This window comes from Macaca nemestrina, chromosome 3, assembly GCF_043159975.1.
Source record: "Macaca nemestrina isolate mMacNem1 chromosome 3, mMacNem.hap1, whole genome shotgun sequence".
In the NCBI taxonomy this organism is placed as follows: Eukaryota; Metazoa; Chordata; class Mammalia; order Primates; family Cercopithecidae; genus Macaca; species Macaca nemestrina.
Genome location: NC_092127.1, coordinates 141,228,248 through 141,252,374, shown reverse-complemented (window position 1 = coordinate 141,252,374; position 24,127 = coordinate 141,228,248). Strand labels below are relative to the sequence as shown.

Sequence of the window (24,127 nt, the reverse complement as noted above, 5' to 3'; positions counted from 1 at the left end):
AAATTGAGACAAGATTTCAGTTCAGGTATTTAATTGTGATTTACACTAGAGAAGTGGAACCAAATGGCACTGAATTTAAGGACTGTATAAGAGTTTGGATAGAAAGAGACAGCATACTCAAAGGGTCTGAAAAAAGAGTCAAATAAAGGAGCTATTTACAAACGCATGGGCAGAGTTTGGCTAGGTATCCACAGGGATGATATAGTCTCCAAGGACTAGGGACAGGATGAAATTATGACTACCTCTAGCCTTGCATGGGCAAGGGAAGGAAGGGGTTTCATCAGAACCCACGAGACCTGTGGCCAGGGAGGGATGCAGCCACCCCAGAATTACAAGGCAGAAGGAAGCAGGGAGGAGGCGAAACACACATCATCTTGTCTCTCATCAGTCGTTCCACTTGGCCAACCTCAACCAGAAGCCGAGAGGCAATGGGGCCTTGAAGCAGCAGTTGATAAAATGTCGGTTTCCCAGTGCACAGGGCAGGGCAGATTCAGTGTGCAGCAAACAGAATCAGCAGCACAGGGACTCTTGGGAGTTGCTAGTATCCAGCACTGGTTCATTTTTGAAGCATTCCTTAGTGGGATGTTTAAAGGAGATAGCTTGATACTAGTTTTTAACAATTTATGAAAATTATTCCAGAGACTGAAATTTGAATAACTTCTATCACTTGCTGAGTAGTCTTGGAACTGAGATATCTTGATGCTAGTTTTTTAACAATTTATGAAAATTATTCCAGAGACTGACATTCTAATAACTTTTATAACTTGCTGAGTACTCTTGGAACTTGGCCTTAAACCAAGATGAGCCTAGGGATAAAATTCTGCTAGCTTTTTTAGAGACGGTTGCAGCATAGGTCTATTTTGTTGTATCAATCAAGTGATGTAACTTTTCATGACAAGCATTAAATTTAGGATATAGGAGCTTGGGACCATTCTAAATGAACATCAAGTTGTGTTTGTGAAGGCCTTCAAAGATTTGAAATTCTGACATTCATATGAAACTTTCAAAGGAAATTATCCAGGACAACTATGTCTTATGGGGTTGTTATGAAGACTGAATGAGGTACAGAATATAAGGGAGTCATTGTTCTTTATTGGAGCATTGCCAGATATGCCCAATATATCATTTGATATAGTCCCTATAACAATTCCGGGGCATTAGCTACTCTCAGTGCACAGGGTTCTAGTTAAGAGTTCTCTGTGGCTCATTTGGGGACAGAATCTCTATTACAGATTGTGGTATCTTAATATTAGGTTGAGACATACAAAACTATTGATATTGGACTATTTTCAACCTATCAAATCATCAATTTCAGCTAGCTGAACCTAATAACACATTCCAAATATAGTCTCCTTCCACCACTCCCAGTACATTTCTTCAAAAGCAGTCTATGAGACATTTTAAATTCTAAATGGGAACTCATTTTCTGCCACTATTCCTCCAGATCCCTAAATTTTATGGCCATGACATTTCCAGTCTCAGAAGCATTTTTATAGACAATCCTAACAATTCTTACATTGGTTCCTAGTAGTTTCTCTGCACTCTAGAGAAATGAACTCCAGGACAGAGAGGCTGCTTTAAGGCAATGGATAATCACAGGAAATGGTGAGGACTGGAAGTTTACATTAAGCTCCTGGCAGCATCTCAGCAACTTCCAGGATTGGTTGTGGCATCCCTTCCCCAGATTTTCTATAAACATGCTTTCTCAACTCTTGCTGAGTTTGCAAATGTGCCAACAGAGCCCTGCTGGTCACTGTTATTGGCAGTTATTTGTTTTATCAGAAGGGAAAGGCACACAAATGCACAGGCTTGCAGAATGCAAAGACCAACTGGGTACAGTTCCATTTTGACTCTGATTTTTCCCTTCATGAGCCTGTAAACTCGTTTGGAGCTTTGGTCTTTTCCGGGGTCGGTGATGTATGCTCAAATATTTGCATGTGCACAGAAGGACATAAGCCACCCTCATACTATATCACGTCTCTTTAGAAGTTTTGATAATAAATATAAACATCCAAACATCATCTTATTATATGGCACATGGAAATTTTAATTATTCTTCTTTGTCTCAGAATTTCAACTGATTGCCAAAGAAGACCTATGATAATCTGGGAACATATAATTTATTCAGCATCTTACTCTGAACACAGTTAATGAGTGTCTCAGATTCACCCTCATTAGAAGGGTTTTCTCCAAAAGACTGCTTCAAATTTTAGAATGAATTTTGCCATCTTAATGGCAATGTCTATATTAATAAGAGACATAATCTAAAAAGAACATAGGAAAACAAACAAAAAAACAACCAGACTGTCATTTATTTATATAGTGGCATATACTATTGGAGAAATCAGAAATTCATAACACACAAATTCATATTGGAAATACAAAAATCATTTGAGAGTCAAGAAATCAGGTTGACAGCACCACAAATGTTTACTCAGTCTGAGCAGGTGTATAGTATCCAAGAATAACAAATACCTATAGCAGACTGAGACTGAATATCATAAGACTGTGCAAACACATTCCAACACTATTTGCCACCCAACAATAGAATCTGCAGGAGTCCTCTAGGAGGCCTGGGGTACAATAAAAGGGCAGCGAGGCAGAAAAAATGGTGCAGACCATTCTTTCTTTTAACCTTCACAGCCAGCATATAATAGCAAGTAGCAACCACTGAGAGTTGTTTGTTCCTTCTCCGTTGAAGGCAAGATATAAAAGGTTAGTAAAACACACACAAGGCATTAGTGAGCAAATCAGAGAAATTGAAAGCAGAGCTTTGACTGAAATATAATCCACATTAGTCAGCAAATTACTTGATTCCTATGATGAAGTATGAAACAAACCAAATGAATAATTCTACATCAAAGGGGTATAGCTCATCTCCACGTCTCTTAACACTATTTAACAAGTGTGCATCCACTAGAGAAGTACTGGCATTCAATAACGTACATGTAGAAAGGGGGGCAGAAATACTGCAAGGGCTTTCCTTTCACACACAGTTTCGTATCTCACTCTTGCCCTTGTCATTTCAAACCTTGTACGTGGCAGTTGCTGGGAGCACTCTGGGGCTCAGTCTTTAGTCCTTCCCACTCTAGCTTCCTTCTGCCACCTCTGCACTCTTCCCATGCAATGTCCTATTCAGCAGTAATGGAAGGGGTGTGCAAGAAGAATATTTGGGCAAATGGAAAGTTGCTGCTTTAATGTGTAAGCATTCTGGCACTTGGAGCAGTTACACAGTTACAAATAATGGACCAAATGAAAATTCCCTCTACAAATTAGCCTTCACTCTCTAGGTTGTTCTGGAGATTCTGTGCCCTGCCTGATCAGCTCTCCAGCCATGAGATACCAATTGTGGGTGTCCATGAGGCTGATTTAGGAGTTCTGCCCTGAATTGCCCAACCTGGTCTTAAGTAGCATCTCACCAGTCAGGAGTTTCAGACTCTGGGCTCACCCCAATTCATTCTCTCCTGAAAACCTGACACTCATTTCAGAATGCTAAATCAGATTTTCTTCTAAATCTCCTGTTCTGGATGCCAGTTCATAATCTCATCTCCTGCTGATACATTATTATGAATTTTCTGTTCATGCTTCCTTAGGACCACTGCCAGAGTCATGCCTCTGTAAAGCGGTGTCTCTTTGCTCCAAGTAAAAGATTATCTCATAATCCAAGTAGAGAAGATAATTGTTTTCCTCTCTCCTCCCTTGTGATATTGCCACCATACTCTCTCACTTTCCCTTCCTAAATTTATTCCCCTATCATTCACCCATGACACTATTCATTCATTCATTCAACAAATATTTCTGGAGTGCTTGTTACACGCAAGGCACTGCTGAAGAATGGAAGGCGTGGCTCACAAAGGTCCTACTTTCAAGGATCTTGGAGTCTCACAGAGCTGCCTAGAACCTTTCACAGTTCATCCTTTCTAGCTTTTCGTAGCGAAACGTTACGAGTTTGGAATGTTCTCAAAGAGCTTGAGTCATTCTCATACATATGTTACACAATGTGAAGGCTCCGTTATTTGCTTGGTGACTGTGGTGTGCCATGCATCAGAAGAGGACATGTCTTTTACTCTTGAATAATGAAATTGTGCCTCCAATTCAAAACAACATGGCATGCATGCTTATGTTTCTGCCAATAAGGCAGAAACAAGAGAAACAAAAGCAAGCTGTGTGTAGCCTACACAAAATAGTTAAGCTGAGGCTTGAACACTAAATTATTTTAGAGCCATGTATTCATGGCCTTGTCATGTGCTGATATGGTAAAAATAATTGCCTGAGCTACCAGAAAAGAACCCCTCAAAGAGAAATCCCTGAAATACTGCACCAGGAACAGTGCCTCTGCTGTGTCTCACACAGCAAGGAGAACCAGCATGTATCTCTTAAGTCTGATTTCACCCCAACCTTGGCTTTCTCCTAATTTGCCTTATTCAAATGAATCACTTACTCTCCAGAAGCACTAACACAATAAAAACCCATAGCTAGCAAAGCACATGGATTGTCTATTACGGGACTGGGCAAAGCCTGGAGTAGCAGGAAAGTGTGGTGGGTTTTCTTTAAAGCATTTATGGCAATGTTGAATTAAAAGGCCGTAGTACATTTATCTGTTTTGCAGCATCCTTGGTCAGGGAGGGATGTCTCAGTGCCACATAAACCATTGGGAACAAAGACACCTCCCTGGGGTGAAGGGCATCACAAATGTGCTCTGATACACTTGCCAGGCCCCTCCTTAACTCGGGTTTCAGTCTCCCACTTTGTAGGAGGGAGTTCTCTGTGCCTGAGGAGACGGAGGCTCCCATGGTTTTCAGAGGATTCTACTTAAGCACATTGAAATCCCCAGATAAAAAGGGCTCTGGAAAAGCAAAGTACAATTAGAGGCCAAGGAGCATACGCTGTCAAGTGGAAATCATGAGCAAATATATGTGTTGTGTTGATTAGTAGAATTTTTAATGGAATCTGGGTGTCAGCAGTTCATACTCTGCTGTCTGGGGGCTGAGGAAAAGCCCTGTAGGAGAAAGCTGGGACTGGGGGAGGGAACCAAAGGCCCTGTACCTACTTCTTCTCTCTGAGATCTGCCATGGTACACTACCCCGTCCTCTCTTCTCAATCTGCTAACCTAATTGTTCGACTCCTGTCCTGATACTAAAGTATTTGTTTTCTAAGACCAGCCTTAAGGAGCTGTGTACAGCTGTTGACACTATCACAGGGATCTATGGAAATCACTCTAGTACTCGGGGGTCTCAGTGGTTCTTCATTGAATGAGGTAGCTCAGTTGTGAGTTGATGCATGTGATGTGTGCCGTCTGCCACTCAAAGCTATAGTTTTCCCTTTTTTATCTGTGAGATTATAAAAATACCAGTATTTCCCCCCATTTTATAAAAATGATTTTAGAAAAAAATACACACAGGTCTCCTCCATTAAACTTCTGTTCCATCTTGTAAATTGTTGTGAACTCTGACCTCTAGATTCAGTCTTTTTACTTTAGCACCTTTGAACATGTAAGCCGCCTCAGGCTCGCTCAGGATGTTGACGTTCCGCACAGTGCAGTACTGTCTATTCACGTTCTTCTCCACCCGGTCCGGGTGCCTCTTGGGCACTTCTACCTTAGTATTCAGAGGATATTCCTCCAAAATGTCCTCTGTGGGCTTCTTCTTCCTCTGTTTCTGGCATTTCCTGTTGATGAAACAAGCCACCAAAAACACCAGAAGTAGAAGCATGATCGCAGCCAGAGCGCTGCCAATGGACGCCCCAGTCTGTGATAGGGACGCAGCTACCGCTGGCTCTTGCATCTCCAGATTCAGGGGCTTCATATTGGTGCCATTCTTGACTTGGTCTCCTTCATTGTCATAAATGAGGGAATCATCAAGGGTCAGCCGGCCACTGGGCTCCACCAGGTCCCTTCGGTTGCGTCTGAGTGGAGCTGTGAGAGAGCGCTGGACCCGGGGCCCTGAGATGGTGTCGGGGCCAATGATGTAGATGACCTGGAGATACCACTGGTGTCCTGCTTCCACCTGCAGGGGGACAAACCGAACATGTCGTTCTTGCCCACAGAACACCTCTGAAGAAAGGAAATGGAAGGATAATTGCCACTATATGCCTTGATAGATAACTGATTTCCAGAAAAGCATTAGCAATGGTTGGTGTTTACTAATACATAGAGAACTGAACCAAATATGGGTTATATTTTATTTCCAAATTAAGATGATCTTGAGTCAGCTATTCACATTCTTTTTTTTGTTTCCCTATGTGTACACGGAATAGCCTAAGGAATTATCTTTCATGGTCTCTTTCGCTAAGTGAAGGTTTATATTTGTCTGTCTTTATTGATAGCAGTGAAATAATAGCATTAAAAACTACATTTATTTATAGTGACCTTCAATTATGTTATGTCAATTTACTATTTATTGGTGAACTTCAGCGAAAATGGAGTCATTGAACAAAATATTCACTAAACATATACTGTGTGCATAGTACACAGATACGTGACAAACATTTTCTAAACACTTTCTGGATCAGGCTATATCATCAAGTATTTTATCTCCCCCTCATCTTTCTCCATTAAACCCTTCGTGGTTTTGAAATAACTTCTGAAGTGTGATAATAGTTCTGAAGGGTCATAGATTAATATTTGGAGACAGAAAAAAAGTGAAATTTGATCTTGAAAGTTCATGTTCATTGCTGAGACTTAAAGTATTTTTGTTTATCAAATAGTAGCAATTCTTGCCATTCTAAATTGCTGTATTGTATTATAATTTTGTTAAATGTTTTTCATATGTCTGTGAAAATCAGCTGGTCTAGCATAGAACCAAAAAGGGATGCAATATAAAAGAACTTAGGAAAAACTGGAGTGTCACATGCAGCCATGATGTGCACAGTGACAAGTGACTATATGCAAATTAAATAATTGTATCATTGTTTTGGTCTACTGGGGATACATGTGAAAATTTTGGGTGGGTGATAAGCTTAACAATAATAAGAAAAGATCTGCCAGCAAGAATGGCAGAATGATGAAGAATCCAGAGATGTTGCAGTTCTCCTCCTTTTTTTTTTTTCAAACTTTAAAGTAGACTTGATCTTAAGCTTCTGTTCTTCTCACCAAACTCACCTTATAGAGTGCATCTACTTTTAGAGTAAATCCATCCACACCTGGCATGCTACTGACCACATGGAAATCAGGCAACTCAGAGGCAAAGTGAGCCTCAAAAGGCACATCATGGAAGTACTTATCAGTTACCTCTGGCTGATTGCGGTCCTAGGATTTCAGAAAAAAGAAAAGCAAGATTTAGAAAGATGGTTCCACTATATTGGTAGGTGGCAGTGACTGGGAAGAGAAAAGTACTCATCACTCCTGGCTTTAGGTTGGGTTGGGAGAGTGTGTGTTGTGAAGCCCTCTCCTTAAGTCAGTGGCTGCCTGATATGCTTTGGCTGTGTCCCCACCAAATCTCATCTTGAATTATAGTTCCTATAATCTGCATGTGTCATGGGAGGTACCCGGTGGCAAGTAATTGAATCATGGGGGCAGTTACCTCCATGGTGTTCTTGTGATAGTGAGTGAGTTTTCATGAGATCTGATGGTTTTTTAAGAGGCTTTTTCCCCTTTGCTCGCACTTCTCCTTGCTGCCGCCATGTGAAGAAGGACATATTTGCTTCTCCTTCTGCTATGATTGTAAGTCTCCTGAGGCCTCCCCAGCCATGCTGAACTGTGAGTCAATGAAACCTCTTTCCTTTATAAATTACCCAGTTTCAGGCATGTCGTTGTTAGCAGTGCGAGAACAGACTAATACACTACCTCCGGGAACCCACTGTCCTTTTCAAAAAGGACATGCAGTGGCTTTTGTGATCTCCAAATGCAAAAAGTGGGCTATTCTAGCCCAATAATTCTCAAGTTATTTGGTCTCAGGACCCTTTACACACTTAAAAATCAAGGACCCCAGAGAGTTTTTATGTGTCTTACATCTATCAACATTTACTGTGTTAAAAATTAAACCTGAAAAAATTCTAAGTGTTTACTTATTAATTCATTTTAAACTGACAAGAAACTCGTTACATGTTAAGTAAGATATTTTTTAGTGAAAATACCTAAATTCATTCCCTCCCCCAATAAAGAGACCTGGCAATGTTTTACGTTTTTGTAATCTCAGGGAAAAAACTGGATTCTCATAACTGCTTCTGAATTCAATCAGTTGTGATATTTTTGTCTAAAGTGTATGAAGAAAATTTGGCCTCATAAAGCTATGCAGTTAATAGCTTTTTCAAATAATTATGGCTTTTTTTTTTTTTTGAGACAGGGTCTCGTTTTGTTGCCCAGGCTGGAGTGCAGTGGTGCAGTCTTGGCTCACTGCATCCTTGACCTCCCAGGCTCAAGTGATTTCTCACCTCAGCCTCCCAAGTAGCTGTGACTACAAGTGCATGCCACCAAGCCCATTTAATTTTCAAATCTTTTTTTATAGATATGGGGTCTCCTTATGTTTCTCAGGCTTGTCTTAAACTCCTAAGCTTAAGTGATTCTCCCACCTCAGCCTCCCAAAGTGTTGAGATTACAGGCATGAGCCACCCACACCCTGCCTCTTTTTTGATACTAAATCAAAACTTGGTGAGTGGTTATTTTTTAAAGATTCATTACAATGTGGAATCTGAAGTTGTATTGATAAACTTTTTAAACTCTCTAAACTCGTGAGGGAATAAGTATGAAAAAAAAAAAGCATCATCATATTATTTTGAAAGTAATTTTGACTCTGTAGACTCCCTGAAAGAATATGGGGACACTCCAGGTCTCTGAACCATACTCTGAGAAACACTGGCCTGGAGTTTCCTCTTCCTAGAATGTCAATAGAAGCTTGTCTTGTTACCCACCATAACCACCACATATATACTAGTATTTAGCTGATCTGAAAGAAACAACAACACAAACATATATAGAGAGGAAACTATCAAGAGTGGGCTCTATCTGCTTTAGGGAGAAGTCATAGCTGAGGAAATCTGCTCAAGTGTCTGCTTTTTCACACTAATAGCGAGAATACTTAGCATACCAACAGTAGGAATCTGTGTTTTAGGTGTTTGTTTGGCTGAATGCATCCATACTGGGGCCCTTCATTGTAGATTGTCCCTGTGGGATCAAAGAAAGGGACATAGCCATCCTTGCCCGTACAAAGATAGACTTTCTCCAGCTGGAGTTTGTAAGCAGAATTAAGGTTTTGTTCTGGATTCCAAAGTACTCGGCCATAAAGGATTTGACCTGAAAAGATTGAAAGGCATTAATTAGGTCAGACTTTAAGATGAAAGAAAAACAAATGTCAAGGGTTGAAATGGTTAAACATGCTCCCTTAGAGTGAAAAGCACCTTTCTATGAAGAGCTCCATGGTTCCATGTGCCCCTAAAATACTCATTTATTCATTTATTGCTTCTTTTTTATTCTTTTCTTTTTCTCTCTGAGTTTTCTTGCTAGGGAACATTTGTTGCTTCTTTTTTTTTTTTTTTTTTCCAATAAGCATTAATTAAGCATTTAAGGGAAACAAAGTATTCTGTTATGCATAGGGTATACCAAGGTGTGTGAGATGCAGTTGAGAGGGTGGAAACAAACACAAAGTAATTGATTGAAATAACTCACATTTATCAAACTTATACTATTTGCCAGGTACTATACCAAGTCCTCTCATGCAATAACTCACGTAGTGCTCACAATTTTGCAGATGAGAAACTTGGCACTGAGTGGGGCTAAGTGATTTGCTGAAAGTCACAAAGCAAGCAAATGGTGAGGGTGGGATTCCAAGTCAAGGTACTATGCTCTCAAACCAAACCACCACAATGCCCTATTAATCACCCGAATGCTATACTGTTACATTTTATAATAGAGGAAGGTATGTCATATTAAGAGAGCATGAAACCAAGTACGGAAATCTGCCTAGGGAATGGTTTGGAAGGATTTCAAGACAGTTGATATTTGAGCAGTATCCTGAAACACACGTAGGCATTTGTCAGACAGTGCATTTGGGGTGGGAGTGAGAAGCAGGAGAGAACATTCTAGGCAAAAAAAAAAAAAAGTCCATGTACAAATTACTGAATGCTTCAAGGGTATAAGTCCTGGTGTAGGCATTATTTCCTATGTGTTGGTTATGGCACCAAGCTCTTTACATGCAACTAACTTACTTAATCCCACCAAGAGCCCAAAATATAGCTTCAATTATTATTCCCATTTTAGTAACTTATTCAAGGTTTCACAGCAATGATTTGGCGGTAGGAGGATTTTGGAATTAGCACAAATCCAGCTAATTCCAAATGCTCATCCCAAACATTTACTATGTGGTGCTAAGTAAGTCAGTGTGACAAGAGTGGAGGATGTATAGAAGCTCTGGCAGGAGAGGCTCCTGGGGAGATAGACAAACCGTGCTGAGGAGGCTGGACTCAAATATATAAGTAACAAGAAACACTGGAGGGTTTTAAGCAAAAACATAATAACACACTTGGGCCTTAGAAACATGGCGAATGGGTCAAGGACAAAGAGATTTCAGTCACAGAGACCTGGTAGGGGCTATTTTAATCCTCTAGTTAGAGATAGGCATCTAAAATATAGCTGTGAGGCAAGAGGATGAACTCAAGAAATGTCTAGGAATCAGATTCCACTCATCTTAATGATAGATGGGATGTGGGATGTAGGAAGGGGAAGTTGAGGATAACCCTGAGATTTTTGGTTGGGGCACACAGGAGGATGGTGATGCAGTCAGTAGGGTAGCAGATGTGGGAGGACCATGCTTGGAAGGAGACAAGTGCAGTCTCAGGCATCTCTAGGTGTCTGCAAGACATGCTGCTTGGAGAGCTTCGGTAGTTTCATATCTGCATATGGAAACATAGAAATGAAGCTCGGAGAGATCCAGGATGAGGTCAAATCAAGTGGCCACAGAACAGTAGGAGTATAAGAAGTTCAGGGTAAAGGGATGGCCCAAGCCATGGGGATGACCAGAGGCAGCACTCAGAGTAAGAATAGAATGAGCCAAGCATGGAACCTGGGGACACTAACACGGAAGGGGCAGAGGATGGAGGCCAGGGACAGGACAGTGAGAAGGAGTCATCTGAGAGGCAAGATGGTGTCAGATGAAGCTGATGGAAAGGAAACCCAACAGGAAAAAAGTGCTAGAATGCATCGATTTGGTGTCATTGACAAGAGAAAGATAGGATAGAATCCAGCCTGCGGCAAATGGATGGAGAAGTGACCATGAAGTGAGCCATTTCCAGCAGAGAAAGCATGATGGAGAACATACATGTTTGGCATTCCTTTGAGACTGGGAGGCAATGGGGTTGGAGAGTTGAGAAAATAACTGACCCAGAGTTAGACGATGTGCTAGAATCTGATCGGAAATTCCAGTCTTCTTGCTACTCAGACCATTGCTTTTCCATGACATCACACTGCCAATCATTATAGTGCCAAGTTGTGATTTGATTTTGAAACAGCATGAAATGGGCCTGTTCCTTGATTCTATCCTGGCTGTCCTGGAACCAACCCTGGGGGATCTTTACTGGGGAGCTGACTGAGAGCTTATGAGCAGAGATGCCCGTCCAGCAACTTACCAAAAGCTTCTCATATCCAGGCAGAGCCTCCTTCTGCAGGTGGAGGAAGCAACTTACCTTTTGAAAAGGCTCCTTTGTAATCCATTTCTGCCAGTGACATATCAGATGTATTGGGATCCATTAGGAACACCTTCTCATTATTGCAGAGCTGAAATTCAGTGTTAAGTGAATACACAACTGGCACAGGGCGGTTGGTCTGCTGGAATGCAATGGGTATCAGGAATCTAAACACAAGGAGAAACAAGAGCTCTTTGAGAGCAGGGTCAGCGTTGCATATGTCATTTGAGTCACCCTCCCTTCCCCACCTTCCTCAGGATTGTACACAGAGATTTGTTGTGGGCACTAAATATTCACAGAATAAAGGGATGTGTATGGTAAAAGGACTTTATTTGGTTGTTATTTCTTTTGAACAGAAATAATTAATCTTAAAAAATAATTAATTAGACTTTAGACTCTGGTATCCTTTGCTTTTTTTGGCCCTTTCACTCTGGGGGCTCCCAGAATTGCTCTTTGACTTCTAAAGTACTCCCTGCTTTGGAGCGCAGCTAGATTTCTTCCCAGAGCTGCATGCTCTGAGGTTTTGACTCTTTCGACCTGATCAAAATTTTATTTATCCATGTCTCACTTTCGGGACTTGCTAAGCGATACTCTCTTGCCTTGTTCTGTGTGCCTACCTCCCCAGCCTTCTTTCTGAGCCCCTTCCTTCCATGTCTCCTTCTGGCAGATAAGGTCTCCCCAAGGCTCAGTTCTGGGACCTTCTTGCCTTGCTCTGTGTGCCTACCTCCCCAGCCTTCTTCCTGAGCCCTTTCCTTCTCTGTCAGGTAAGGGCTCCCCAAGGCTCAGTTCTGGGATCCTTATTGTTCTCCCCCAATAACTTCACCCAAGATGATCTCAGCCTTGTCATCGAGTGCATTTGCCATCTCAAAGGTAGTAATGCCAAATTTAACTATCTAATCCAGATTTCTCCTCTAAGCTCCAGAAACACATAGCTGGCTATCGAATGGTAGCTCTACATGGCTGTCAGATAACCCAAACTCAGCATGCTCTTCCTTCTAGTGTTAGTATCTCAGCAAAAGGCAACAAAAGAGGTGCCAGCCCCTTAACTGGTCTCCCTGGAGTCACTATTAGTTCCTTCTAAACTATTCTACATGCCTCGGTGGATGAGCCAGTGTCATTTTCAAAAACTCAAATTTGCTTAATATCCTTCAGTGGTTTCCCACATCCCTTAGAGGGAAGTATGACCTATAAAGCTCTGGCCTCTACCTATTTCTCCAGCCTCATCTCCTGCTACTCTTCCCCTTCCCTCCCTTTCTGGGATCTAGCCAGACTGGCCTTCTTTCAGTCTCCTGACCAGCTCTCTACTCCATGATCTCTAGTGCCTCAGGGCTGATTTATTCAGCAAATATTCACTGAGTATATATTATATAATAGACATTGTTCTAGTAATAGGAATTCATCTGTGGACAAAACAGAAAAATATGATCTCAGGATTCTAAGGAAGATAGTAAGCAAAATAAATAAAAAATAATATAGCATGCTAAAAGGTAACAGGTGATAAGGAGAAAAATTAGGCAGAGAAAGGGTAATGCTAGAAAGAGGTTCAGCTGGAAATTCTAAATAATATGGTCATGGGTATAAATTGGTGCAGTCATTATGTAAAACAGTATGGAGCATCCTCAAAAAATTAAAAATAGAACTAGGACATGACCCAGCAATCGTTATTCCTGGTATACACCCAAACAAGGGGAAATCAGCATCTTGTAGAGATATCTGCACTCCTATGTTCATCGTAATATTATTCACAATAGTTAAGATTTGGAAACAACCAGTGTCCATCAATGGATTAATCAATAAAGAAAATGTGGTGTATTTTCTTTATTGTGGTGTGAAATAGTCAGTCTTAAAAAAAATAAGGACATCTTGCCATTTGTGACAACATGGATGAACCTAGAGAACATTATACTATGTGAAATAAGCCAGACACAGAAAAATACTGCACAATTTCACTTATATATGGAATCAAAAAAGCTGGATTCAGGCAGGAGCAAAAAATTCCAAAAGCCAGATACATAGAAACAAAGAGAACAGTGGCTACCAGGGGTGACAAGGATGGGGATATGGGGAAATGTAAGTCAAAAGGTACAAAGTTGCAATAATATTATGTACTGGACATTTCCTAAGAGAGTAGATTTCAGATACTCTTACACACACACACACATGTGCATGCAGGTAACTATGTGAGGAGATGGGTATGTTAAGTTTTTTGACTGTAGTAATCATTTCACTATGTGTATCAAAACGCAATGTTTTACACCTTAAATATATACCATAAAGAGAGAGAAAGGAAGAAACTCAGTCATGGAAGGCCTCAGTGAGAGGAAAACACCCAAAGGCTTGAAGCAGGCAATGGAGTAAGACATGTGGCTATGTGGAGAGGAAGCCCTCCAGGAAGAGGAAATGGCAAAGACAAAAGGTCTGGGGTAAGAGTGTGCACAATACATTAGAGGAACGGCCAGTTGGCCAGGGTGGCTGGAGAACAGTGAGGGAGATAAGATCAGAGAGGTAACTTGGGACCAGATCCCATAAAGCCTTACCGGTACTGTCAGGACTTTAGGGTTTATTTAAACTGTGGAGTGTTTTGAAAAAGTGAGTGGGGTTTGCTGTGTTAAGAAGAGACTGCAGGGTGGCTGCAGGGGACTTTGTTAAGAGGCTATTTCACTAATTTAGACAAGTGATGATAATGGTTCTGACCAGGGCTTTTGTCAGGTGGGCAGTGAAAATACTTGGATTTTTAATATATTTTAAAGGGGAGGCCTAAAATCCTAGATGACAGTGCCAGAATAAGAGAAGTTTCAAGGATATTGTTAACATTTCGGTGTAAGTACCTAGAACAGAGAGGCTAACAAAGTTTTTCTGTAAACAGCCAGATAGTAAATATTTTAGACTTTGTCGGCCACATGGAGTACATGCACAGATACATGCTGGTAGGTCTGATGCACAGATATAAGTATGATGATAGACGCTTGCATGAGTTCTCTTCTGATTTCCTCTGTTTCTTCACTCCAACAGGACAGAAAGGTCACCAGGTGAAGGTGACAACAGGGGAGAAGCATCAAGTTTGTGGGAAGAAATGAAATAGGCAAGAGGAAGAAAAGGCGTACGATAAAATACAACAGCCCTTCATGCTAACAACTCTCAATAAACTAGGTATTGGTGAAACATATGTCAAAATAATAAGAGCTACTTGTGACAAACCCATAGCCAATATGATACTGAATGGGCAAAAGCTGGAAGCATTCCCTTTGAAAACCAGCACAAGACAAGGATGCCACCTCTCACCACTCCTATTCAACAGAGTATTGGAAGTTCTGGCCAGGGCAATCAGGCAAGGGAAAGAAATAAAGGGTATTCAAATAGGAAGAGGGGAAATCAAATTGTCTCTGTTTGCAGATGACATGATTGTATATTTAGAAAACCTCACAATCTCAGCACAAAATCTCCTTAAGCTGATAAGCAACTTCTGCAAAGTCTCAGGATACAAAATCAGTGTGCAAAAGTCACAAGCATTCCTAGACACAAATAATAGACAAACAGAGAGCCAAATCATCAGTGAACTCCCATTCACAACTGCTACAAAGAGAATAAAATACCTAGGAATCCAACTTACAAGGGATGTGAAGGACCTCTTTAAGGAGAACTACAAACCACTGCTCAAGGAACACCAACAAATGGAAAAATATTCCATGCTCATGGATAGGAAGAATCAATATTGTGAAAATGGCCATAGTGCCCAAAGTAATTTACAGATTCAATACTCTTCCCATCAAGCTACAACTGACTTTCTTCACAGAATTAGAAAAAAACTACTTTAAATTTCATATGGAACCATAGAAGAGCCCGTATAGTCAAGAAAATCCTACGCAAAAAGAACAAAGTTGGAGGCATCACGCTACCTGACTTGAAACTATACTACAAGGCTACAGTAACTGAAACAGCATAGTACTGGTACCAAAACAGATATATAGACCAATGGAACAGAGCAAAGGCCTCAGAAATAAAACCACACATCTACAACCATCTGATCTTTGACAAACTTGACAAAAACAAGCAATGGATTCTTTATTTAATAAATAGTGTTGGGAAAACTGGCTAGCCATATGCAGAAAACTGAAACTGGACCACTTCCTTACTTACACCTTATACAAAAATTAACTTAAGATGGATTAAACACTTAAACGTAAGACCTAAAACCATAAAAACCCTAGAAGAAAACCTAGCCAATACCATTCAGGACACAGGCATGGGCAAGGACTTCATGACTAAAACACCAGAAGTAATGACAACAAAAGTCAAAATTGACAAGTCGGATCTAACTAAACTAAAGACCTTCTGCACAGCAAAATAAACTATCATGAGAGTGAACAAGCAATCTGTAGAATGGGAGAAAATGTTTGCAATCTATCCATCTGACAAAGGGCTAATATCCAGAATCTACAAGGAACTTAAAGAAATTTACAAGAAAAAAACAACTCCATCAAAAAGTGGGCAAAGGATATGAACAGACACTTCTCAAAAGAAAACATTTATACCATTTTGCGCCAGTTAGAATGGTGATCATTAAAAAGTCAGGAAATAACAGATGCTGGAGAGGATGTAGAGAAATAGGAATGCTTTTACGCTGATGGTGGGAGTGTAAATTAGTTCAACCATTGTGGAAGACAGTGTGGTGATTCCCAAGAATCTAGAACCAGAAATACCATTTGACCCAGCAATCCCATTATGGGGTATATACTCAAAGGATTATAAATCATTCTACTAGAAAGACACATGCACACGTATGTTTATTGCAGCACTAATCACAACAGCAAAGACTTGGAAGCAACCCAAATGCCCATCAATGATAGACTGGATAAAGAAACTGTGGCACATATACACCATGGAATACTATGCATCCATAAAAACGGATGAGTTCATGCCCTTTGCAGGGACATGGATGAAGCTGGAAACCATCATTCTCAGCAAACTAACACAGGAACAGAAAACTAAACACCGCATCTTCTCTCTCATAAGTGGGAGTTGAACAATGAGAACACATGGACACAGGGAGGGAGACATCACACACTGGGGCCTGTCAGGAGGTGGGGTGTTAGGGGAGGGGTAGCATTAGGAGAAATACCTAATATAGATGACGGGTTGAGGGGTGCAGCAAACCACCATGGCACATGTATACCTATGTAAGAAACCTGAATGTTCTGCACATATATCCCAGAACTTAAAGTATAATAATTATCTTTTTTTTTTTTTAAAAAAAAAAAAAGCATACAAAAATAGGTGAGAGGAATGAGATAATGTATGAATGAGGGAACCATTGTATTACACTTTTCTTGGAAGTCCTAAGGACCAATTTGAGATGAGTGATAATGAATTCTACAGCTTTCTGGCCTTGTCATTCCTAGACACACTGCCAGAACAACCTCTCCTTTTTCCTCTCCTCCTTAGGTTTCAACTGAATCACCGCTTTCTCTAGAAAGCTTTCCCTCTTTCTCTTACCTCCAAGGATAGTTAGGTCCCTTGTCATCTCTTCCTGTTACACTTTGTGCTTTTCTCTCACAGTGTTTAGCACGGTCTGAAATTTTATTTAAATGTGTGACTGACTGATTGAAGTCCGCTTTACCCACTGCAGGTTCCACGGTCCATCTCACCATTGCCTACTCAGTGCTAGCCAAGCTCCTGACACATATATATGTCAAAGAGTGGTGAATGAGTGACATTTTGATTTTTTACCCTTCCAACAGAGTCCATCTGCCCATTCCCTACTTTCTGTTGAAGGTACCCCAGTGGTAGATTTGAGAGGGTTGGGCTGTTGGAAGAACTTGGAGCCCTCATAACCCTGTTTCAACAGCTTTGAGATAACCATGAGCTGTATCACATGCTCATTTTCCTGACTCAGGGAAACAGATTTTTCTTGTTGATGCTCATATTACTAGAATCCATCATAGTGCCAGGCACATGAGAAAACATTATAGGAATAAATAATGAACATGAGATTATTTTATTATTTATAAGGTTAAAATATATGACAGGCCTCCCCAAAATAGTCACAATATGAGACACAATTATTTTGTATTAAGTCCAATTTCCCTGTATCAGTCTTGATTTTGTATGTGTGTTGTAATTCTATTGCATACATATGGAGCCATATAGGGGATCCAAGGTTAGGCCTGGGGGAAAGTCACCCTGGGAATACTGGGGCATCTGCAAGTAATAATCTCCCTGATGTAAGGCAAGGACCCCCAACTCCGAAGCCTCAGTATCCTCAACAACATTCTTCCTCTGCCACCTCCCACATTTATGCCACACAGGGCCTGAGGACAGCATTGGTGTCCTCCTTGATCCCTTTAGCCAGTTTCAAGTCATTGTTCCTCTCTCCCTTTAAAAAATCCAGAACCTACCCTGGAGAAACTCTTCTTACACATGTGTACCAAGAGATATATATAAGAATTTTCTTCTCTGGAAGGCCGAGACGGGCGGATAACAAGGTCAGGAGAACAAGACCATCCTGGCTAACCTGGTGAAACCCCGTCTCTACTAAAAAATCCAAAAAACTAGCCGGGCGTGGTGGCGGGCACCTATAGTCCCAGCTGCTCGGGAGGCTGAGGCAGGAGAATGGCGTGAACCCGAAAGGCAGAGCTTGCAGTGAGCCGAGATCTGGCCACTGCACTCCAGCCTGGGTGACAGAGCGAGACTCCGTCTCAAAAAAAAAAAAAAAGAATTTTCTTTATAATAGAAAGTCAAAGGGAGTGGTTAAATACATCGTGGAATTTTCCTACAATGAACACCTTAATGCAGTGAGCAACAAACTACAGTTACATGAATCAATACAAATGAATCAACAAATGATTCACTGAGTTAAAAAAAAAAGAGTAGCAGAGAGAATTCATGCAGTATGAAACTTACATACAGTAGTTCCCTTCTCATCCATGGGTTTGCTTTCCTCAGTTTCAGTTACCCAAGGCCTACCATAGTCCAAAAACATTAAACAAAAAATTCCAGAAATAAACAATTCATAAGTTTTAAATTATGCACCATTTTTACTAGCATGATGGAATCTTGTGCCTTTCTGCTCCATCCTGCCTGGAACATGAATCGTCCCTTTGCTCAGCATCTCCACATTGTATATGCTACCCACCTGTTAGTCACTTAGCAGCTGTCTTGGTTAGCAGACTGAAAAAACATTGCACATACAGTGTTTGCTATCATGTGTGGTTTCAGGCATCCACTGGGGCTCTTGGAACATATACTCCAATGATAAGGGGGGACTATTGTCTAGAGTTCAAAAACTTGCAAAACCATGTAGAAGTATACATGAGGTATAAACATAAACCAAACCAATGAATAATAAATACAAATATCAGGTTAATGGTGACCCTAGTAGGGAAGAGAGAGGGAGTATGATTGGGTAGGGGCATTGAGGGTATTGAAGGAGTACTGTAATGTTCTGTTCCTTGAGTTTCTTAAGGTGGGTGGTGGATCTGCTATATGATATATATATAGTCTTCTGAGTATCTGAAATATTGCATAATTTTTAAAAATTTAAATGAATTAAAATTCTCCAGCATATCCCATCAGATTATTTTCCCATTGTTCTCTCTTACTGCAGCCAACTACCATTTTTCTGGTCACCTTCCTCCCTTCATTTGGCTAACTATGGTGCTACCTGGCATTGTTACTGCCATGAATCTTTGGGACTTAAACATCCACTCAGATGAACTACCGACTACCCAAGACTCCCAGTTCCTTGACTCCCTCACCTCCAAACAGCTTGTTCACTACCCTGCTACAGCTACCTACTCTTCATAGTCCCATTATGCACCAGCGCCAAAAATCTCATTTCCAACACCTTGCTCTCTACCACCTTATGTCTTTCCAGCTCCTCTCTTCTTTTCCTCCTACTCCTTAATTGTTCAACCACACCAGGACCTCCCGACCACATTAGCAGAATGCACAGGAAAGGGAGCATGTGCACTCTCATGGTGGGAATGGACATACATAGTTACATGTTCACAAACACTCTGGAAGACAATTCGGCAGTTTCTTAAAAGTTAAACATACATCTGTCAAATGATCCAGTCACTCCATTTTTAGGTATTTACATAAGAAAACAGAAAGCACATGTTTATATAAAGTTCATACATACAGGTTCATAGAAGCTTTATTTATCATAGCCCCAAACTGGACACAACTGAAATGTTCATCAGTTGATCACTGATAAACAAACTGTAGTACATCCATACCAGGAAGTACAACCCAGCAATGACAGGAACAATTACTGATACACCCAACACAGATGAGTCAAAATAATCATGGTGAGTGAGATGAGCCAGAGAGAGAGAATCCACACTGTATGATGTCATTTATAAAAAAACTCTAGAAAATGCAAACTCATCTATAGTGGCAGAAAACAGATCGTGGTTATCTGCAGAAAGGGAAGGGATGATGCGAGGGAGGAACTACAAAGGCGCACGAGGAATCTTTTTGGAAATGGATATGTTCCCTATCTTGTCACTATGTTGACTGTGGTGATACAAGTGTATACACAGGTAAGAATTTATTGAATTGTATAGTTTAAATATGTACAGTTTTATGTCGATAATATGACAATTTAAAGGCAGTTCCACACTGCCTGATCTGCGGCTAGCTGTAACCCTCTAGTATATTTACTCTTTTCCACTGTCTGAGATGGCCCTGTTTCTTTGCTCCTCTCTTCTCAAACCTCGACATTCTTCACTTTCAGCAGATGTAGGGCTTTTCATTTCACAGGGAGAATAGTTTCAATCAGATATCCACGTTGTCATCCTTACCCTCCCAGTCTCCCAATTCTCCTCTCACCTGCTTCCATTGATTCTCTGCCTGCCTCTTCAGTGGATGAACTCTCTGTGCTTCCAGCTATGGCCAGCCCTTCCCTCATGCCCTGGATCTACTCCCCTGCTCTACTCAAGGACCTGGCTCTGCAAGCTTTCCCTCTATCCCCTGCATCATCACATTTCCCCTCAACTGGATTATTCCCACCAGCATACAAGTATCCCAAAATAAAGCAAATAAAACCTGCTGTTTATTTGACTCCTCATCTGTTTCGAGTTATTGCCCCTTTGCTCTGGCATCCTCTATAGAAACTCCGCAAGCACTGTTTATCCCTGCTGTCTCTACTTTCTCATCTCTCTCTCAAGCTCACCCCAATTAGGCTTGTATCCCCTTTGGTCCACCAAACCTGCTCTTGGCGGAGTCCACCAATGACCTCAGTACTGCCAAATCCAATAGCCAATTCTCAGTCTTTTATTTAAAAGCCACATATAGTCTTCTCTTAATGTTAATGTCAGATTCTGTCTTGGGCATTTTATCTCAGCAATGTTTTCTCTATACTTTGCACAGCTCCTAGAAAGGTGACTCTAGACTATAAACTGCCTGAGAGCACAGATTACTTTCAATCCTCTGCTCTGGTGTAGTGCTATCACTTCAACACCTCAACCAGAGCAAAACACATGAGAACTGAATAAATATGAATGAATGAATATACAGCACAACACAGTCTCAGGTCTGAGGTGAATATGGGCTGATGTACGGTTGAGTATCATTATTCATGATTGTTATGCTCTATACAGTCTCCACAAACAATGAATTAGTGGATATTGAGCCATAGCTACTAGAAGAAATATAGGGTTAGGTTCCTATAAGCCTCTGTTCACAACATTTATATCAACCAATTAACATATAACCTTGTTTTATGTCTGTTTCTGTGTAAAGACCCCTTATTTAATATATATTGTTGATTCATTTATATCAAACTCATGGTTATCATAAGGCACATTACAACCTTCTGATGCTTAGAAATACTAGAAAGTACTTCGGCATTATACTTGGGAGCCATTCTAAATGTAGAAATCATCAACAAAAGGCACAAAAATGCAAAAACCATGGCACTAAATAGACAGTACACAGGACGCTTGTTTGTAGCATGAGAGCCACAACAAGAAGGCAGAGTATCACCAGCTGGGGATGTGTGTGTTTGACTTCAGCTGGGGATGTGTGTGTTAAGTGACTCAAATGTTTGGCCACTCTGCTGTGCATGTCCATGAATGACTATGAAAGCGCCATATTGATTTGGGGGTTACAAATAAATTTTAGTGAGTAGGAGAATTCACAAATAAGGAATCAACACATAACGAGGATTGACTATATTTTCCTACCTTTCCGGGGCATGTGCAGTGCAGGCCAAAGGCTTCTCTCCTGGGTCAACCCATGGCTGTGTGGGCTGCACTGTGCAAGGGATCAGGTAGATGGTGTACTCTCCCGAGTAGTCCTTCCTGGAAACATGCAGAGCAGACTGTGATCATAGGGAACAACTGATAGGTTGCTGGCTTACCCAGAAAGATATGGCCTTCACTAAACAGTTTTCAGGTGGTATTTGTGTCCAGCATCTAAGAACCTTACAAGTCTGCAAACACCATTTTTGGGAACTCATCTCCAATTATCCTAACTTTCAGAGGTGTTAAATAGAGCTACTTTCAAGTATTCAGGTCCTTCTCATGAGGAAAGCTAAGAAAGGCACACTACATATGAAAACGTAGAAGGCTCAGGTGATGACAGAACAGAATTGGTCATTTCCTCTGGATTTCATGAGACTTGTTTGACAATTTCTGTTTAGTGTTTCTTGTTGACAGATACCCTATTCAATGCATTCCCAAATGGAAAAGCTTTCATTTCTGAAGACGTGACAGTGTCAGGTGCTACTGTGACACAGGAGGAAGCAAATGCCTCAGGATTCCAGGACACCACTCCAGAGCATATGGAAGCAGCACCCTGCAGAACGCCCCTGCACCCGTTTCACTCGCACTCAATTTGGAGGTTCCCCTTTCAAACTCTATAGCCTCATCCCTTTATAAAGTCGAAGAACAAGATCACTTCTCATTAGAGACCACTCATGGGGACTTGGGGACTTCCCTGTTTATGTGGGGCCCAGGATTCTCCAGTTCATGACTCTGTGAGCAGGAAGCCTTTGGACCTCTCTCCTACTTCTTCTCCCACACTTCTCACTGGGTGGCAGCTCCAGCCCTGTCAGGTGGCCTGGAAGGCAGCCAAGCATTCAGAAGCTTCAGGAACCTTCTTCAAGGGCCTTGGGAGTCTGTCATCCATTGAATGGAGAGAGCAGGGCTGTGAATCTTCATTATAACTGTTTGTGAGGGATCTGTGAACAGTTCTCATAAATACTGTGCTTGTTTTGACCATTTTGGGATACTTATCTATTTATTAGTAAAGTGACAGCAAAGATTTGGTTAAAAACAATAATAAAACTTTTATGTCACATTCTGGGGTCAGTGTAGTGGACTGGCACAGGCTGGAAAGTGGGAACCAGTAGAACTTCAGCTTGCCTCTGCCATGGCTGTATGATTTTAACAAACCATGCAGACTTTCAGGGAGTAAGCTCCTTCTACTCTTCTTTCTTTCTCTGCTGTTTACTCTCCTATTTTCTAAGCTCCTTCCTAATCTAAAAGTCTGTATGTCTGCAGTTTTCTATCAAATCTTGGATCAGCAGGAAATGAGACTTTGTATACCATATTTAAATTACATGGAAACTGACATCTATAATGTGGATAGTAATGCTTCATTAATACAAATATTCAAATAGGCAGAACAATCCATGCCTGGCCAGATCGTGTCTAGCTCTACTCAAACCCTGTAGGGGCTCTCCTTGCACTAGAGAGTAGAAGCCAGAGGCCGAACACTGGTTTACAGGGCCCCACCCCGTGACCCTACCCTGACTTCTTACTTCTTTAGCATTATTGCCTATTACTCTCTTCCCTGCTCACTTCATGCCAACCATATGGGCATCCTTGTTCTCCAAGCATGCCCAAATGTTGCCATTTTAGGAACTTTACCAGGAACCCTGTTCTCCATGTTTCTGCATAGCCAACTCCCTCACCTCCTTCAAGTCTTTGCTCAAATAAGGTCTACTGGGAACATTCTAATTAAAATTATAATGTCTCTCCATTCCCGCTTCCCCTTACCCTGTTCCATACCTTTCATTTTCCCATAGTGCATATCACCTTCTGACATATGTTATACTTTGCTTATTGTGTGTACTGCTTTGTGTCTCCTTACTTTAAGTCCTATACTTAGGGATCTTTATTTTGTTTACCAATATATTCAAGGTACCTAGAACCTTCTCTGACACACAGTAAACATTCCATAAATACTTGTTGAACAAGCGAATGCAAGACAAATAGCATAGCCTCCCAAGCCTTCGGTCCTACTTTTCCCCATTCCTAAATACTACTTAGGTCCATTTCCTCACTATCCCTTCAAACATGCCAAACACAGTCTTAGGTACATATCTTTAATCCTGCAGCTCTTTTCATCTCCTTACTAGAATCTAAGCATTTCCCATATCACAACATGGACCATAAGTTGTCTCACCTCTTTCAGGAATCCTTATACAACTCCCCAGCCTCTGGCTCTCTCTTCCCTGAACTATGGTCTTCATATTACCCTGTATCTCGCACAGTGTGCTTAGCAT

The 24,127-nt window shown here is 41.0% G+C and overlaps 1 protein-coding gene across 8 annotated transcripts in view; it reads right to left on the bottom strand.

The window, feature by feature from the left end:
• Nucleotides 1-2,291: 2,291 nt before the first annotated feature.
• The window catches only part of LOC105477237 (Fraser extracellular matrix complex subunit 1), a 488,217-nt gene continuing 466,381 nt past the window's right edge, over nucleotides 2,292-24,127 (bottom strand). For all 8 annotated transcript variants that reach the window (XM_071093546.1, XM_071093541.1, XM_071093547.1 and 5 more), the window contains 5 exons: nucleotides 21,801-21,917; nucleotides 11,614-11,780; nucleotides 9,024-9,229; nucleotides 7,100-7,246; nucleotides 2,292-6,005 (listed from right to left, as the gene is read on the bottom strand). In XM_071093546.1, the coding sequence (XP_070949647.1) occupies nucleotides 5,412-6,005; nucleotides 7,100-7,246; nucleotides 9,024-9,229; nucleotides 11,614-11,780; nucleotides 21,801-21,917 (1,231 nt within the window). In that variant the 3' untranslated portion in view covers nucleotides 2,292-5,411. The remainder of the gene's footprint in view (nucleotides 6,006-7,099; nucleotides 7,247-9,023; nucleotides 9,230-11,613; nucleotides 11,781-21,800; nucleotides 21,918-24,127) is intronic.